Source organism: Aquarana catesbeiana, linkage group LG08, assembly GCF_042186555.1.
Source record: "Aquarana catesbeiana isolate 2022-GZ linkage group LG08, ASM4218655v1, whole genome shotgun sequence".
NCBI lineage: Eukaryota > Metazoa > Chordata > Amphibia > Anura > Ranidae > Aquarana > Aquarana catesbeiana.
This window is the reverse complement of record NC_133331.1, coordinates 53,022,126-53,038,502: the sequence shown is the minus strand read 5'-3', so window position 1 is coordinate 53,038,502 and position 16,377 is coordinate 53,022,126. Positions and strand designations below refer to the sequence as shown.

Genomic DNA, 16,377 nt, shown 5'->3' with positions numbered 1-16,377 from the left:
CAATTGTCTGAAGGAGCGTACTAACGGTCGGATTTTAGGCCAACAGTCTGTCATCACACAATTCCCAGACGAAAAATTGATCGTGTGTACGAGGCTTAAGACATGGTGTTTAGTCCACTTTAATCACTGAATTTAAAAAAATGTATGCATTTACAACTAACCTTTTTCAGAATACATTTTTGTCAGGGACAGGGGGCTGTATTTACTGAGAAATGCAGAAGCATATCAGGGACTGCTTGTTGAAACAGATGTCCTAACGGTGCACTAGGACTTACAACATGACACTGGTGCACTTGGGGTCATGGTGTGCACTAGAAGTCAGTAGATAATATGTGGACTAGGAGTAGAAAACCTCTTTGTGCACACCAAATGCCTTTACACACCCAGATATTACCTGATAAAAGTGGCAATGACGTCATGACTGTGCTGTACATAGCCTGAGCAGAGCTGTGGGAGGGACCCAGTAGCTCCACCCACTAATGACTGCCTGCAGAAAACTACAGGAGGGGGCGGAGACAAGACCAGTCACCCTGCACAAGGAGAGAGCGCAGCAGTGAGCGGTCTTTATTACAGGAAAAGTCTCACACTGAATTACTGGACAGATCTGGAAGGAAATGCACAAAGAACACCAAGATTTAAGGAAGAATACACGCCTCTTGTATTCGGACAATAGTTGCCTATCCCTGAGTTCAGTTTTAAGAGATCTTGTATGGGTGTTATTTAGAATATCTTTATATTGGTGTACTGATTGGTACTTCTGGTGTGTAATGTTCCTCAGGGTGCAGTGTACAGTCTTACTCATGTGAGCGGCGGACTCTGGAGACGGTGAAAGAACTTACTGGGAACTACGTGTGCTGGAGAGGCTCGGCTACGCCCAGCCATGTGTTTGCTGGACACTGTCCCTTCTACAGGTTTGTCTCTTACTTCTATTTATCCTTTTCATTCACAGACTAGAGATTTCACCTTCTGTAAAACTGGCTTGGGTTGTATGTGGTAAAAACCAGAGCAGGTAGACCTGCACCCAATAAATACTCGGTCACTGCCTACCACTGCCATGTTACAATAGTCATTGTGTCTGATAAACGATCGGTGATGCAAAGTGAAAAATTGCAACAGGAAAATTGTGTTCAAAATTGTTGCAAATGGTGCCACATTATTTTCCTGCAGTGACCATAGTTTATACTTGGGGATGAGCTCAGAAACAAGTTTGAACCTGCCTGAGGTCTCTCGCTGGGAAGCTGTCAAAGCCGACAGCCAATCATAGGTGACCTAGGCATTTCCTGAGCTGCAGCCCTGTGTATGCAAGGGTCATGCTGTAGAACAGCTAATACCTCCGCTGCCTATGATGGGCTGTCAGCTCTGACAGCTTCCCAGCAGGCTAACTCAGGTAGGTTTGGAGTGTCTGCTCTGCTGTTTTTAAGGCTAACTAAAGTGAGGTGCTGAATGGGACATGGAGAAAAAGCTTACTCCTGTGATGGTGGAGGTGAGCAGTAACAGCTAGGCCTCGCTTAGGAACGTCCTTGGAATATTCCAGTCAGTCTTTGGGGGGTATATAAATGGCCTACTCTATAGCAAGAGCATTATTCAGCTTTAATCATAGCCGCACCGATTGTTTTTATCCACAAGCACCCATTACCTGCTATTATTACAAATGCCACACTACTTATGCTATCAACACACACAAAAAATACATAATTCAATTAGTTACTAAACACTTTAAAAAAAAAAAAAATATATATATATATATATATATATATATATATATATATATATATATATATATTCTATGTTATAGAATCATTCTTTTTTTAACGAATAACAATTTACATATTATTTATTGTTGTTTTACAGATTGTGTTATACATCATTGCCATATATAACTACGTGTTCTGTGCCACCTACTTCTTGGCACACTAATGTCCTTATTCTGTGCACATAAAATGTGTAATCTTTTCAATTATATGGCCTGCAAATTGTGACATTGGTGCTGTCACCAATCATCGTGTTGTGTGCGGTGAGCTATCTTTGGGCTGCCATTCCCAGCTATGGATGGATCCAGTAGCGGCTGGTGGGTCGGTCATTCGGGCTTCCCCTGCATCTCCTTGGCATCCAGGTGGCCGAGCCCCCCTCCCCCCTCCTCCCAGGCTAATGGGATCGCTTCTCCTGTCGGCTTAAAAAAAAAAAAAAAATGACATCCATGCGCCCTGCGCCCCACATGTAGATTAGGGGCTGGATGCATGGATAAGGGTAGCGGTAAAGCGCCGCTATTTTTAGTGGCGCTTTTACTGACGTTTTAGCGGGGCTTTTCGGCCACTAGCGGGGCGCTTTTAACCCCCCACTAGCAGCTGAAAAAGGGTTCAAAGCGCTGCTGCAACAGCGCTTTGCCAGCGCTACCCATTGATTTCAATGGGCAGGGTTGCTTTAGGAGCAGTTTTTTTTATTTTTTTATTTCTTTAGGAGCAGTGTATACACCGCTCCTAAAGCGCCTCAAATATGCGGCTTGCAGGACTTTTAGCGTCCTGCCAGCTCACCGCTCCAGTGTAAGAGCACTTTATCGCTATAGTGCCTGTAAAGGGCCTCAGTGTGAAAGTAGCCTTAGAGACAGATGCATGCTACAAGAGTTAAAGTGGGAGTAAACCCCCTTGGTTGATATTTACCTATAGGTAAGCCTATAATAAGGCTTACCTATTGGTACAGTAAATATCTCCTAAACACTGTTTAGAAGATGCAGCACAAGTGTTTTCCCCTCACCAGTGTGGATCCAAACCAGGTATAAAGTGGATGTTTCTCTCCAGAAATGAGGAGCCCCAGGTGCTGGCTAATGCTGATTCATGCTGTGAGTAAACGAGAAAATCCGGACAGCCGCACACCAGGAAGATATTATCCAAAAGTTTCTTTATTGTAAAATCAGGATCATACCATGTACAGGACACCGTGGACAGAATGTACAGGCAATCAGCTAACGCGTTTCACAGTTATGCCAAGTGCTTACTCATAGCTCAAAAGCTGCTACTACTACTACTGCTTTAAGCTAGCCATACACGAAGCAAATTTTTTTCTGGTTCCTGATGAACCAGCCTAAATTTGAGCCGATAGGGGCCCTGTCAGCACCCTCCTGTCTGACATCCTTCTTTCTGTAAATCGAAGTTGCCGGGCAGAAAGTTGTCTGCCTAACAGCGGCTGCATCCATTCGGCTGTCATGATTTGGGTATTCTGATAACTGTGAGTGGCGGCTGTCAGAATACAATAGCCATCAGAGGAGATTCCTCCATCCACGCTGCTTAGCATGGATTGGGGAAATTGATAGATTTCTCTCATTTAGCCTATGGGTTTGCGTTTAAATTCCCAATGAGGATAAGAAATCCTAGACCTCAAGTTCAGTAGTTGGTATTTAAATCATAATGTTTTCAGGAAATAACAGAAACAAGACTTCAGCAGTTGGTTGCTGCCAATATATCTTATACGCTGACATTTGATCCTTGGTGAAGGAGGACGTTTCAAATTACCAAAATGCGTTAGTCTGTTGTTTTCTTATTTTAAATAAGCATATTTGGACACTCATTTTTTTCTAGTGTGGTGCTCTTCATCTTCCATGTCTTTTGCCTTTTCTCTAAAATGTTTTAGAGGCCTTTCAGTCTATGGGAGCATTGTAATATCAAATCATTCTTTGCCCCCCTTCCCTTCTCCCCTGTAGGGGGTATTCTGTCTGGGATGATGATGTGAGGGTGGTGGTCCATGTCCAAGGCTATAAAGTGTGTGTAATTTCTGTCTTTGTACCACAGCTGGAAGCGATACTTCACAAAGCATCAATCGGAGTGCCACCGTACCACGTGTCCAGGTAGTGTCTGCTAAATTTAAAGGGTGTTTTTACTTTGGCTCTACTTTAGCTAGTTGTCTTTTGATGTAACAATTGGGACACAGGGTTCCATAATACCACCTACTGTAATTGACACCCTTCTGCCTATATTCCATGGAGTGTACAAGCAAAATTCTTCTCTTCACTGGTCATGATTTTATCTCTTTCAGGACAGGCTCAGTCAGTGCTAGTTGTTTTTATTTTTTTTATTTACTTTTAAAGCTGCAAGATTTGCAGCTGTCATGTTCATCCTTCCTTCGTTACTTATCAAATTACTGATTTGGCCCTGTCACAAGTGCGACTCTTGCGACCCTGGTAATGCCGCCATTGCTTTAAAGTATGCACAATTAAAAACCAAAGTCCACATTGGTAGCTGCCATTTATTTTTCTGAATCTTTGAGAGAAGCAGCAGACGAGAGCCTACTAACTTCTATGACTATTGCAAAGTTTCAAGTTTGTCTCTTATGATTTTTTTTTTAATGCGGTGCTGATTGGAATTGTCCTTTTGAGCTGCTAGACCCTGTCCACACTTTCTTTAAAATTGAGCGTTTCTAATATGTTGCTGTGTCTTTATAGTGCATTTTTATGCATTTTAACAGATACACTAACAGTATACATGCTGTAAAATGCATCTAACACATGTGCCTATACAAAAACACATGACAGATGCTGCAAAATGCAGTCCAGTAAAATCTTTATGAACATGAGCGGAAGTGATGGAAAATCTCTTCAGCAGGGACAAAAGCACATTTGTAGAAGAGTGGGGAATGATTAGAACTTTTGAAAATGTTCTTATTACTGTTTGGCGCCGTTTCTGGCTTATCTAGATGTGATAATTGTTTCCTGCAGATCCGTGTGACTCTCAGCCATGTAAGAATGGAGGGACCTGTATCCCGGAGGGGGCAGACAAGTATCACTGCATTTGTCCTGTTGGATTTGGAGGCGATGCAGAGTGTGGTGAGAGATTTTTATATTTTTTTATTTTCATATCCCTTTATTTTGATTTGTGTGTTCCCTTTCCTGTCCTCCCTACCCATCTCACAGCAGTTGTATTCAAGAGAATTCCCCTTTACCTTAAAAAGTAGTGTTTCTAATTGCTATTACATACAAGGCTGAGACAGTTGTATGCAATTCAGTGTACACCGCTAAGCCACAACATTAGGACCACTGACAGGTGAAGTGAATATCTCATTACAATGGTAGGTTCAGGTTGGAGGGATATATTAGGCAGCAAGTGAACATGTTTTCCCTGAAAATGATGTGTTGAAAAAATGGGCAAGTGTAAGGACTTGAGCGACTTTGACAAGAGCCAAATTGTAATGGCTGGACGACGTCAGAGCAACTCCAAAACTGCAGCTCTTGTGGGATGTTCCCGGCCTGCGGTGGTCGGGACCAACCAAAAGTGGCCCAAGGAAGGAAAATTGGTGAACCCTACAACAGGGTCATGGGCGGCCAAGGCTCAATGATGCATGTGGGAAGTCTGGACTGTGTAGTCCAATCCAATAAAAAAAATAGCTACTGTAGCTCAAATTGCTTGAAAAGTTCATGGTGGTTTCTGATAGAAATGTGTCAGCACACACTGTGCATCACAGATTTTTTATAGCAGCAGACCAGTCAGGGATCCATGTCCACAGTCAAAAGTGCCTACAATGGGCATGTGAGCATCAAACCTGGACCAGAGAGCAATGGAAGAATGTGGCCTGGCCTGATGAATCATGGTTTCTTTTACAGCAAGTGGATGGCCGGGAGGGCTTGCATTGCTTACCTGGGTAGGAGATGGCACAGGATGCGTTATGGGGGGAAGGCAAACCTGTGGAGGCAATGATCTGCTTCTGAAGGCTTGGTGCTAGAGATCACAGCATACCTTCAGTGGTATGGCGTCCATGCCGCTGAGGGGTCATGGCTGTTTTGGCTACAAAAAGGGGGACCTACTCAACATTAGGTGGGTGGTCATAATGTTATGGCTGAACGGTGTAAATTCCTCTGTTATATTGGGCTGTATTTGTCCTAAAAAATTGCATTTCTGGGCGTAACTCAGCCGATGGGGTTAAAAGCAATGATTTGCATGGCTCTGTCCACTATAGATGAGGAGAAATATATTTTCGGGATATGTGATGGAGTGAGACATGTGAATGCCTTCTGTTCTAAGAAGACTCTGTTTTGCCATGCATGAAAAAGGTGAAATATTAATTTCATCCTTTTAATAAGTAGCCCCCCTGTGTAATTTTATTCTCCCTCTAATGTTCGTTCTGTCTTTGTTTCAGCTCCGAAGTTGAGTCTGGAGTGTAATATCGATCTCCTGTTCCTGCTGGACAGCTCTTCCTCTTCATCACTGGAGACCTTCATGCGTCACAAGTCATTCCTCAAGCGCTTCATACAAGCCTCGCTGTCAGATGAATCTCCCGTCAATGTGGGCGTGGCCCAGTACAGCAGTGACGTGCAAATGGTGGTGAAGATCAATGAGTACGAGAACATTGCAGAGCTGCTGAAGATGGTGGACTCCATGCAGTTTTTGGGTGGGGGGCTGTACACAGGAAAAGCCCTACGTTACGTCACACAACATGGATTTAAGAGTACGCCGGCCTTTTCTGATGTCCGAGATGACCTGCCTCGCGTCGTGGTTCTGCTCACTGGATCCACGTCACAGGACGCCGTGGCAGAGCCGGCCTCATATGCCAGGGACCATGAGGTCTTCCTTATTGGTGTCCCCAGTGAGACGAGTAAAGAAGAGATGGCTGAAATTGTGGCAAATCCACACAATCTGATATCATACGATAGTCCTCAGAAACTGTTCAACCAGCTTCCTCAACTGCAGAAGAGGATCTGCAGCATCGACTCTCAAGGTTAGAAAATTGAATTGTATAGCTACAGTATATATCTATCATTTTTATTTTTAAATTTTTTTTCATTGTAACCAAAGGTAATTAAAGCCAAGATGCACTGGGACAAATATAGCAGCTTCAGTAGCCATCAGTTAATTATATAACCAGCTTGTCTTCCTACATTACTTGTAATCAGTTCAGCTCTCACAAATATTGTGAATATTTTTTTTTTTTTTTTTTTTACTGGGCCTTTTTATTTATTTTTTTGAGATAACGTTGTCATTACTTAAAGTGGAACTAAAAGTAGATTAGATGGATTAAAAGACCTGTCAGTTTTTATTGCTGTTTCAGTTACAGACATTCACCTTCACTGTTTGTCTTGTTTACTGTTATCACCAAAAGGGAAAGAAAATTAAAAATTTGGGGTTGTCACCAGCACCGGAATTAGAGGGGAAATCTTCTGATGGGGACACTAGTTCTGGTGACCAAGGTGACAACAAGGTATTCCCTTCACTTTAAAGGAATTGCCTCTCATTTATGTTTTGGCTATTTTGCCAGGATGTGAAGGGTAACGAATTTCAATTAATCTGAAATAAATTATAATGAAACAACAAAATGTATTCATTTGTTTCATTCTGACCTTTTGTTAAAGAATAACTAACTAAAGGCAAAACTTTTTTTCGTTTTGGATGGAGGGGAATTGGAACACCTGTCAGTTTTTATTGCTGTATGTGTACCCAGTAGGGAGAATCACCCTCTCTATTTGTTCTGTTTACCATTATCATTAAAAGTGGAAGTAACCAAAATCCCAAATTTTGGGTTGTCCTTAGAAAAGTAATAGAGGGGAAATCCTCCGATGGGGACACTAGTTCTGGTGACCTGGGGGTCCCCAATTAATTCTCTTAATTTTTCTGTTTTGGCTATTTTGCCAGGAAGTGAAGGAATCTCTCGGCAATGGGACACGGATGGTCCCAATCTGATGTGTTATAACCCTCCCTTACTGTATCCAAAAGGAAAACAGTTTGGCTTAAAACCCCTTCCCGCCGAGCGTATGCAGATGTGCGTACTCGGCTTTCCGGGGTTATACTGGGATGATGCAGGCTGCTGCAGGCCTCATCCCGGGAACCGTTGTTTAGAGCGGGCAATCCGCTATCCGAATATAACAACCGATGCGGCTGAAAGCCACTCGGCTGTTATACCGGAGGAGCGGGAGGGGACGTCCCCCCTCCCGCCGCTCTTACCGGGCCTCCCGTTCGATCGGGAGGCCCGGTGACCAATCGGCTGCCTCCGGCGGCTGGGGGCGGGCTGGAACGAAGCTGTGAGTGGCTTTGTTCCATCCTCCTAATCGTAAACACAGAAGCGACGTCATGACGTCACTTCCTGTTTCCTCGGCTGCTAATGGCGCCGGTTTTAAAAAAAATACACAGTGTTCAGAATCTCCATTTTCGGCGATCTGAATACTTTGAAGTGCAAAGGAGGGATCAGGGGTCTTTTAGACCCCCGATCCCTTCATAAAGAGTACCTGTCACCACATATTACTGTCACAAGGGATGTTAACATTCCTTGTGACAGCAATAAAAGTCATCAAAAAAAAAAATTTTTTTTTAAACACAATTTATATATAATTAAATAAAATAAGAAAAAAAAAATTTTTTAAAGCGTCCCCACGAGCTCGCGAAGCAAAATAAAACGCATACGGAAGTCGCGCCTGCATATGTAAACGGTGTTCAAATCACACATGTGAGGTATCGCCGCGATCATAGCGAGAGCAATAATTCTAGCACTAGACCTCCTCTGTAACTCCAACCTGGTAACTGTAAAAAAAATTTAAGCGTCGCCTATGGAAATTCTTAGGTACCGTAGTTTGTCGCCATTCCACGAGTGCGTGCAATTATAAAGCGTGACATGTTTGGTATCTATTTACTCGGCGTAACATCATCTTTCACATTATAGAAAGAAAATGGGGTAACTTTACTGTTTGGATTTTTCATGAAAGTGTCTCTTTTCCCAAAAATTTGCGTTCAAAATACTGCTGCACAAATACCGTGTGATATAAAATATTGCAGCAATCTCCATTTTATTCTCTAGATTCTCTGCTAAAAAAGATATATATAATGTTTGGGGGTTCTAAGTAATTTTCTAGCAAAAAATACGGATTTTAACTTGTAAACACCAAATTTCAAAAATAGGCTTAGTCGTGAAAGGGTTAAGTTCAACCTTAAGATATCAAAGTAATACATAAACAATATTTTTAGCACAAACAAGGCTTTCTTTGGTAAAATTGTCTTGCAAAAATAATTCTCTTTATGCAGTCTATGGACAAAAACAACTTTTTTTTTTTTTAATGGCACTATAATCCTGATTCAGGTAGAGAGCCTTGTAAAGCTATTTTTAAATTAAATAAAAGCTTTTTTTTTTTTTTCCATTTTATTTGCATTTTTTTTTAATGTGCTACTAAAAAATTAACATACAAATAAAGAAAAAAGCCTTAACGTTATATATCAATGGTTATAAAAATGAGCAGGGAAAGAATGAGTTATTTAGGGGATGATTAAGGTAAAGTAAGGGTTAATGAGGGCCTAAATAGGAAGACATTTTATTTAATTATTTTTATTGTCAAGTTAGCTCATCTCTTTGATCTGCAGATAAATGAAATAGAGTAGATAAAAAAGTAAAGCAGACCATAAATGATAAGATGGTCTGAGATGATGAGAAACCCGCTCGATTCCCCAAAAACCTGCCGCAGCACTATTATGTTCTGTGGACGGGGAGCCATGCCTACCTGCAGAACACAATGATCACTGCTAGCAGCTGCAGCCACCAGCAGTAATCGCATACAAAAATCCAACAGGCAGTCAATGGATCGACTTGGCTACAACCAGCCTGCCCATAGATGGATCGAATCTCAGCCAGTCCCTGCTGAACAGTCCAAGATTCGATCCATCTATGGCTGGCCTAATAGTGGTACTTAGTATCCCAGGGCTGGACGATGTTTTTAACCTTTGTATCAGACGACATTCCACACAGCACACAGCGGTGTGGTGTGTTTTATACATCAAATATCATTTTGACAGTCAACAAGTGCAACCAAATGCATAGGGGAAGTGGCAGAAGGACTGAACCTATAACACATGCCCTGTGTACTGTGATTTACCTTTTTTTGGGGTGTGTGTATAGCACTATTTTTTTAATAGGCTGACAAATGAACCAAAATATGAAAAAAATACATATTTGTTAATTTTATATATGCTTTTTTTTGGGTCTTTTTCTTACACTCATTTCTAACATTTTCCCTTTGCCCACATAGAGGCACACTGCCCTCTGCAGGCTGGAGACATTTGAAACAAACTTCCAATGATTATCCTGATAGGCTTTTATGGTGATCACATGATCAGAAACTACACTGATTGGTTTCTAATCGTTAGTCTTATCACAGCGCTGTCACAGAATTAAGGGCGTGCACATCTGTGCTCTCATAGTACACAGCTGCAATATAGAGTAGACATTGGGAATTGCTCCTTTTGGTCTTCAAATTGCAGTCGTTAAGTATTTAAACTTGTGTTCTGATTGTTGATTTTGGTGATGGAATTTCCCATTGACATTTTGGAGTTTTATGCTGGTTGTACACCTGCCAGGATTGCGCCAGCGGCTCTGTCAGCTTTCGATTGAAAAGAAAAGTTCACACATGAAATTACTGTATATGCTGCATAGAAATCTGCCACCCGTTGTGTTGAGCATTTCTCAGTTTCAAATCAACCAAAACGGAATTCCTTTGTAGTGTAATTGCGTTGGTCAATGTCCTTCACATTTATAATTGTTTTGGCTCTTGAAACTAGGAGAAGAGCAAATCATAATGTGACTCTGTTGCCACCTAAAAGAAAAAACTGTGAGCGAGCTTCCAGATTTAGACTGATGGCTCCATACAATACAGAGTAGCAGAAGGCAGCAACCTTTTCCATATTAGTGTCATGTTCACAAGTATTCAACAACTGGCATGACAGTGAATGGTAGCACATTGTAGTCTCAAGCTTGCACTAGTAGAATTTTATTCAAACTTTTCGTTTAGGAATTTTCATGTTCCTGTTTTTCTAATCATTTGTGCGGTCAAAAGTACATTCGTTTTTAACCACAGAGACTGAAAATTCAAAGGAGCAGGATTAAGGCCCCATGTACACGGGACGCTGCTAAACACACGTTCAGAGGCAGTTGGACGCTTTTTTCAACCTCCCTTGAACTCATCCAATGTTATCCTATGTGACCATATACACATTCTCGTTTATTGCTGTGTTTAGGCAGTTGCGTTTTAACAGCGTTTCTTTGAAAGCAAAAAAATGGGTTCAGACGCCGAAGATTTCCACGTTTCAGACGCCAAACGCGGTACCGGCGTTTAGCCGCGTTTTCGTTTATAAGCGTTTTTAAAGGTGCCCTATTTTTTTTACATTAAAAATCTCAAAAATGATGGCAAATGATGAAAAACCATTAAAAAAATATTTTAAAAAATTGTAATAGCTTGCAATGATTCATAGACCATTTATATACCCCATTATCCCTTGATCCAATCCAATACACCACTAGCATTGCTGTTATCCGAAGTATAATTTGAATTTGACCCATATGTTGTTAGATTTGAACAAGCAACTTGTGGCAGGTGACGTGGCAAGTGGACAATCCGCAACGTGTAGCAGGTGACTTGGCAAATGACAATTTGCAACTTGTGGCAGGTGACGTGGCAAGTGGTCAATCCACAACTTTCTACGTCGTTCTAGCCTCATCAAGAGCAATGTCAGGAACATTTCCTCACATATGCTCATTATTGGATCCATTGCGAAAAAAAAAGCACAGAAATAGAGGCAAATACAAGTAGACAACTGCTCTCTTTGCTGCTGCTACTCACTCTGGTCAAAATGGCTGAACTAGTTAACTAACAATCTTTTTTGAGCTTGGGGAGGGTCTTAAATGAGGTAATCTTAATAAACGCTTCTAGACGCAAACGCGGCATGCAAACTCTGGTGCATACACAAAGCATTTTCATAGTTACATATAAAGAAAAGTAAACTGGTGGCTTAATTGTGGTAGGTCTGGCCTGTACAATATTTCAGCTGCACACGGGCTTCTGTATTGCATGTATGCTCTTCAGGCTTCAGACCAGCCCCAGTGCAAGCACTTTAGGTCTCAGATCAACTACAGTCCATATACTTCAGACCTCAGATCAGCCACAGAGCATATACTTCAGATCAGTGCCAATCCATATACATAAGACCTCAGATCAGCCCCAATCCAAACACTTCAGACCTCAGATTAGCCCCATTCTATACAGTTCAGACCTCAAGATTATGCTCAATCCATACACTTCAGACCTCAGATCAGCCTCGCGGAACAAGCTTCATGGGCTTTCACTGATGTCAGGGAGGTGAGTAGGTCCGACCTTGTAATTTACATTCTGGGGAGCTATTGATTACGGCCAATGCCTTTAGCTTACAGTGCTGACCCTCCCAGTCCAGCTCTTCGGGGGATTAATAGGCAATATTAAGGCAGAGTGCCATACCTGTACTAATTTGAACATGTGTTAAGATTTCTTAAGAAATAGATAAATTAATTCAACATGAATATTTTATTGTCTACCTGGAATATTAGTCTTTGAATAGATATGGCATAGTAAGGTTAAAGCTTGATGTAAACTTTATAGCCAGCTGTACTAAATCCACACACAGAAATTCATGCAGCCACCTAATAACACTTGGTTGTCTCTTCCAGGTTGCCAGGCACAACCTCTGGACTTGGTCTTCATGTTGGATGCCTCCTCTGGTATTGGACAAGAGAATTTTAATCGTCTGCTAAACTTTGTAACAATGGTCTCCCTCCAGTTTGACATAAACCGGGATATCACCCAGGTGGGACTTGTCACATATAGTAACCAGCCTGGGACCATCTTTAATCTGGATGCTCATGAAACTGTATCGGGCCTCATCAGTGCCATCAACCGGGCCCCTTATCTGGGAGGTTCACCATCCACTGGAAACGCTCTTCTACATATCCACAATGATGTCATGTCCATCCAGAAGGGCGCTCGGCCTGGAGTAAAGAAGGCTGTGATCGTTCTGAGCGATGGGCGCGGAGCAGAAGATGCAGCGGTTCCCGCACAGAAGTTGCGGGAAGATGGGATTTCTGTCTTTGTCATTGGTATAGGGAGGATTCAGAGGAATGCACTGCTGAGAATAGTGGGATCAGAGAGATTCCTCACTCACATACCGAACTACAATGTGCTCAGCCAGTATGAGGATGACATCGTACAGCGTGTGTGTGAAGGTGAATTGCCTTTAATGTGTATCTCCAGACAAAACTTATTTTGTATTTGGTAAAGAATGGTTAGAACCACTGTAAGTTTTAATTTATGCTGACTGAGTCCAGTTGAAAGAGTTTCCTTCACTTCCTGTCCTGCAACCACCGGGATTGTGTGTAAAACTGACAGGCAGACTCCTGCCTGCCAGGTGAAAGTATTCGGGCCGCTGCACTGCCGCCCAATTGCCTCCACACACCCCCAGTACCAGCGCCCTGCCATGTTTTCCGGGCTCTGCTTGCCAACCTGCGAGCCCCGGGTTCGTCATGGCGGGTGCCGGCAGGTAGAGAGGAAGGATAAGAGCACGTCCGCCCTTCTTGCTGTGACCCAGAAAGCGACATCTATGACATCACTTTTTGGGTCAGCCTCTGTGCCCCCAGCTAACCTAGCCGGAAAGCAATGTTTTTCAATGCGATTTGCATTGCAAAACATTCAGAGGAGACGGGCAGTATTTTTTAGACCGTAAATGTCTCATTAAAGAGAATCTGTCGCCTAAAAATCATCACATAGGGGACTTTTTGGTCTCCTATTTGATAAGGGAAAAAAAAGGGGGGAAAAAAATTTTTTTTTGCAAAAAAATAAAGTTAAAGCGGAGGTTCACACAAAAATTGAACCTCCGCTTTTCGGAACCCTCCCCCCCTCCGTGTCACATTTGGCACTTTTCAGGGGGGAGGGGAATGCAGATACCTGTCTAAGACAGGTATTTGCACCCACTTCCGGCATAGACTCCCACGGGAGTCTATGCCTCTTCCCGTCCCCACCGCGCTGTCTGCTGGGACACACACGGGTCCCAGAGACAGCGGGGACCAGTTAGGAAGCGCAGCGCGACTCGCGCATGCGCAGTAGGTAACCGGGAAATGAAGCCGCAGCGCTTCACTTCCTGATTCCCTTACAGAGAATGGCAGCAGCATCGACCGAGGGACGATTCGGTCTCGGGTGCCGACATCGCTGGACCCCGGGACAGGTGAGTGTCCTTTTTTTAAAAGTCAGCAGCTGCAGTATTTGTAGGTGCTGACTTTTAAAAAAAATTTTTGTGGGACTCCCTCTTTAAACCCACACACATAAACCCATTTTAAAATTTTTTTTTTAAAGGCTCCCACCTTCCCATATACGCACGTGGGGGGTGGCCGCGTGAAACTGTCGATTTGCGATACATATTACATATCGCCATGCGCGCTGGAGTGAGAGCAAAAATTCTAGCACCTGACCTTCTTTGTAACACTAAACTGATGACCTATAGGGGGCTTTTGAAGCGTCGCCTATAGAAAATATAGGGTACTAAAGTTTGTTTCCATTTCACGGGCGCACACAGACTTAGCCCAGGTTCACACTGAGCTGCAGGAATGAAGATTTCACTCCCGCATGTCAGTCCTGATTTCAGCATCGATTTTGCAGACATCTGTGTGGGTTTTTGCACAGATGTCAATGGAAATCGCACCCCAAAATCGCAAAAAGTAGTACAGAAACTACTTTTTGAAATCGGTGCGGTGCCGCAAATGCAGCATTGCACCGATTAGGATGGTGCCATTGACGCCAATTTGACATGTCAAATCGAATTAAGGTATGATATGTTGGGTATCTATTTACTCGGTGCAACCTCAGCTTTTATATTTTACCAAAAATGTGGGTAGTTTATTGCGTTTTCCCTAAAATTGTGGGGTTTTTTTTTTTTACTGAAATTTTGCTTTTCCTAGATGGTAATATTGTGTAACATAATAAGTAGGAACTACCACTTTTTTATTCACTAGGGTGTCTGCTTTCAGAAAATATATAATGTTTAGGGGTTTTGTGTAATCTTCAGGGCTAAAATTATTTTTTAAACGTGTGCAAAATCTGCTCTGGCAGGGAAAAGGTTAATAAATAAACATTTTTGTATGTTTTTTGTATGTACAATATCTTTATCAAGAAGCCTATTACAGGGTACTTCCATCACATAGGATTCTGAGAGGCTGTACAGAAAATTTTGCTCACTGTGACCTTTCTGCATTTCAGAGGCAAAATCCAAAGTGAGTCCATGTAAACCCAATCCATGTATGAACGGAGGAGTTTGCATCCTGCAACTCAACAGCTACTACTGCGAATGCCACGGATGGGACGGGCCGCACTGTGAGAACCATAAGTAAAACTTCTGGTGAAGTGTCAGATTACTGAAGTGATTAAAGCCGTTCTTTGCCCCGTTTGAACAAAATTCTAATTATATCTCAGCAGATAAAAATACTGTAGCTGCTGACTTTAAAATAAAAGGACACCTCACAGATGTCACACTTTTGAAATGAAAAAGGCCTTATTTTGCTATGGTCAATTGATAGACCCTAGGACCCGAATGCTGAGATCTTTTCAGGATCTGCAAAATGACTTTGACATTCCCAAACAGGCTTTCTTTAGCTACCTACAAATACGACATTACGCACAATCTCTGGTCCCTAATCTTCAATTCTCCCCTCTAACTGAATTTGAAAAACTGTGCTTAGAGGGCTCGTCCCCTAAAGGTATGATCATGCGGACCACGTCATGCATATATGGGAAAGTGGGAGCGAGCCCTGGGTGCAGACTTCCCCCTGCACACATGGCAGCTCATATGGTCTCAGGCCTCTAAGAGCTCTGTATGCACGCTATATAAAGAGAATCAATATAAGATTTTGTTCCATTGGTATCAGACCCCAGACTTGCTCCACTCCATATATCCATCGGCTGATTCTTGATGTTGGCGATGCTGTAAAGATAGGGGGACGCTATTTCATATTTATTGGATTTGCCCCCTGATCACTTCGTATTGGCAAATGGTGCATTCCTTACTCCGGTCCATCTTCGATACTGAAGTGCCTCTTGATCCGAAGACTTTTGTGTTGGGTCTTCCACCAATCTCTCTCTCTAAAAGGTCCAAGAAACTTGTGTCACATATACTAACTGGCGCACGATGCTTGGTGGCCTTAAAATGGAAACAGAGAGAACCACCCTCACTATCGGAGCTGCACTCCAGGATCAGAGATGTCAAGAGAATGGAGTACCTGACAGCTTCCATTAATGACACTCTTGAGAAGCATAATCGAAAATGGAAACTCTGGGTCCTCTTCGAAAATCCCATAACTTAATGCCCCCAACCCCTGGTCATCTTTAATTGGTTCCTTTAACTTTCAAGAGATTCCGGGCACCAGAGGCGGATCGTTGCCCTTTCATCTTAATCATTCTCTACTATTCTTCTTCCATCTCCACATGTTCCATTTTACTCTCCCTCCCTCCCTCCCTCCCTTTCTCTCTTATTTCTCCTTCTTATACTCTACTTATTTTTGTTTAGTTATGCAAGGTATAAATGCAGTATTGTCTGAATAATGTCACGTCAAGGTATCTTCCTAACTAACTGG

The 16,377-nt window shown here is 42.5% G+C and overlaps 1 protein-coding gene across 3 annotated transcripts in view; it reads left to right on the top strand.

Moving 5' to 3' along the window:
- Positions 1–16,377, top strand: part of VWA2 (von Willebrand factor A domain containing 2) — a 95,975-nt gene that overhangs the window by 68,402 nt on the left and 11,196 nt on the right. For 2 of the 3 annotated variants that reach the window (XM_073595851.1, XM_073595849.1), the window contains 6 exons: positions 779–911; positions 3,783–3,838; positions 4,706–4,813; positions 6,121–6,699; positions 12,433–12,984; positions 15,008–15,681. In XM_073595851.1, the coding sequence (XP_073451952.1) occupies positions 779–911; positions 3,783–3,838; positions 4,706–4,813; positions 6,121–6,699; positions 12,433–12,984; positions 15,008–15,138 (1,559 nt within the window). In that variant the 3' untranslated portion in view covers positions 15,139–15,681. Of the gene's footprint in view, positions 1–778; positions 912–3,782; positions 3,839–4,705; positions 4,814–6,120; positions 6,700–12,432; positions 12,985–15,007; positions 15,682–16,377 lie in introns of those variants that run through there. The other variant, XM_073595852.1, reaches the window with a different exon arrangement.